This window comes from Limulus polyphemus, unplaced genomic scaffold, assembly GCF_000517525.1.
Source record: "Limulus polyphemus unplaced genomic scaffold, Limulus_polyphemus-2.1.2 Scaffold671, whole genome shotgun sequence".
Lineage (NCBI taxonomy): Eukaryota > Metazoa > Arthropoda > Merostomata > Xiphosura > Limulidae > Limulus > Limulus polyphemus.
In genome coordinates, this window is record NW_013666281.1 from 5,374 (window position 1) to 7,290 (window position 1,917).

Sequence of the window (1,917 nt, forward strand, 5' to 3'; positions counted from 1 at the left end):
ATTGTTCATTTCTGTAAACTTATGTCTCTCAGATGTATTCATAGTATGTGCATGCACTAGTTGGTTATTTTTGTATAAGAAGTAATTATAAAAATTCTTCCAGCATTATTATATTGAAAACAGTAGTTTAAGAAAGTTTTAAGTATATATTTTTTTCTATAATGAAAGAAGTCACTCCATATGGAATTCTTTAAACTGCCATAAACCACTTACTTCAAAATACATACTTACTAAATCCTCCTAAAAAGTAGGCAATTTCATTTGTTTCTAACTTCCACATCCAAGCTGCAAACTCATCAAGTTCACCAGTAGCATAATCAACATACACAGCTTCTTCTTGTCTGCTGCAACCTATTGTGAGCTGAGTTTTTGTAAAAGAACTTACACTGCCAGACGTCTTTTCTGGATATACTACATAGGCTTTATGAATAGCATCTACATATACCTAGAAAAACCCAAGATAAATTTTCTTTCTTAGTTTCACTACATTTTGGATGTATATTCGACTACTTATTGATTTCATCTGGTGTAGATTAAAAATACTAATGGAATATTTTGAAAAACTGATATAATTTATCATAATTCAGTCTTTTCTTGACACAAAAATGTTTGAAAGCTCTAAAATATCTAAGTAAACCTGAATTTCAATTTATCACTAGACACTAATGATGTTGTCACTAATACTTTTGATCTCATGTTAGACTTGTGAAACATGTTATGAAAAATGTTATTATTTACATGAAGACCCGATTGCGGACTCCAACGGATGCCAATGTTGTTCCATGTATCGTTCCGCAGATGACCTGTAGCATAAGTGTACCATTTCTCTTCACCAGTTGAAACCAGAGCATGTAAAGTAATCCCTTCATAGTATAAAGATATACCTGGAATTCCCTCATTTTTTCCACCTTGAAAGAAAAAGAATTTCATTCCTACACGACTTGCTTTCACATGAAACCACATGATGAATAAAAAGTAGAAACATTCTACAAAAGCTTATTTATCAATAGTTCGATGATGTAAGAAGTAACATAAAAGAATTGAATAAGCATCAATCTGCTCTAAAGAGGCCTTAAGGCACAGTGTACATTGTATTATTAACATTAACTTAAGTGTTTGTTGTTGTTTTATTATATTGAAAAATATATTTTGTCACCAACGATATTACCAATGTGAAGAGCTATATTTTAAAAAGTCCCAGTACCAACAAATTCAACATACTTGAGCTTAAAAGGTAGGAGAAGTAGCAAAAATTTCAAAAATATCTATATTTTCTGCTCACTATAAGATAACTTTAAACCCTGAAAAGTAAAATCATAGTTCAGTTTTTTTTTCTTAATCGGTAGACTCAAGATGCGTATCTTCCTAGGTTACTTGATAACCAATTTGAAAAATAAAGCAGAAATTGGTGAATGTATAAATCTTATTTATTATTCCTAACAAGAAACATTATTATACATTCTTCATATTTTTTATTGGGTGGACTGTCCTAACACAAAATTTACATGAGTTTGGCTAAGAAATTAGAACATTGGTGACTATATTTACATAATCTGTCAAGAAAACATCTGTGTGAGCAATACACAATTTATTTAAGTTAGCTGCTGGTTCACCAAGAGATTGTATTATTAAGGTGGTTTCTACTATTGCGCAGGTTCTTTCGGATCATTGGGTGAAAAAAATAATGAAAGGAAGTGAGTTGCTATTTGGACGTTCACTGAGTATTGTGATTAATAGTATTACATCGTTGAAGTAGAGTTTTAATTAGATGAGCATGAGGCTAGAATTTTGAAATTATCAATGGAATTATGCCGTCGGTCCCCCCCCCCTCATGTACATGGATAAAGAAAATCCCATACAAGACAACTTAACTTTCATTCGCCAAAAAGTAGTTACAGTCCGTGCATAAATAGACTA

At 31.4% G+C, this 1,917-nt stretch overlaps 1 protein-coding gene across 1 annotated transcript in view; it reads right to left on the bottom strand.

Annotated features, from left to right (window-relative positions):
- Nucleotides 1-231: 231 nt before the first annotated feature.
- LOC111085867 overlaps nucleotides 232-1,917 on the bottom strand; it is a gene marked incomplete at its 3' end in the record, with an annotated part of 8,076 nt that continues 6,390 nt past the window's right edge. Inside the window, exons 3-4 of the mRNA XM_022386422.1 lie at nucleotides 739-908; nucleotides 232-445 (exon numbers count right to left, since the gene is read on the bottom strand). Coding sequence (XP_022242130.1) covers nucleotides 232-445; nucleotides 739-908 — 384 coding nt within the window. The remainder of the gene's footprint in view (nucleotides 446-738; nucleotides 909-1,917) is intronic.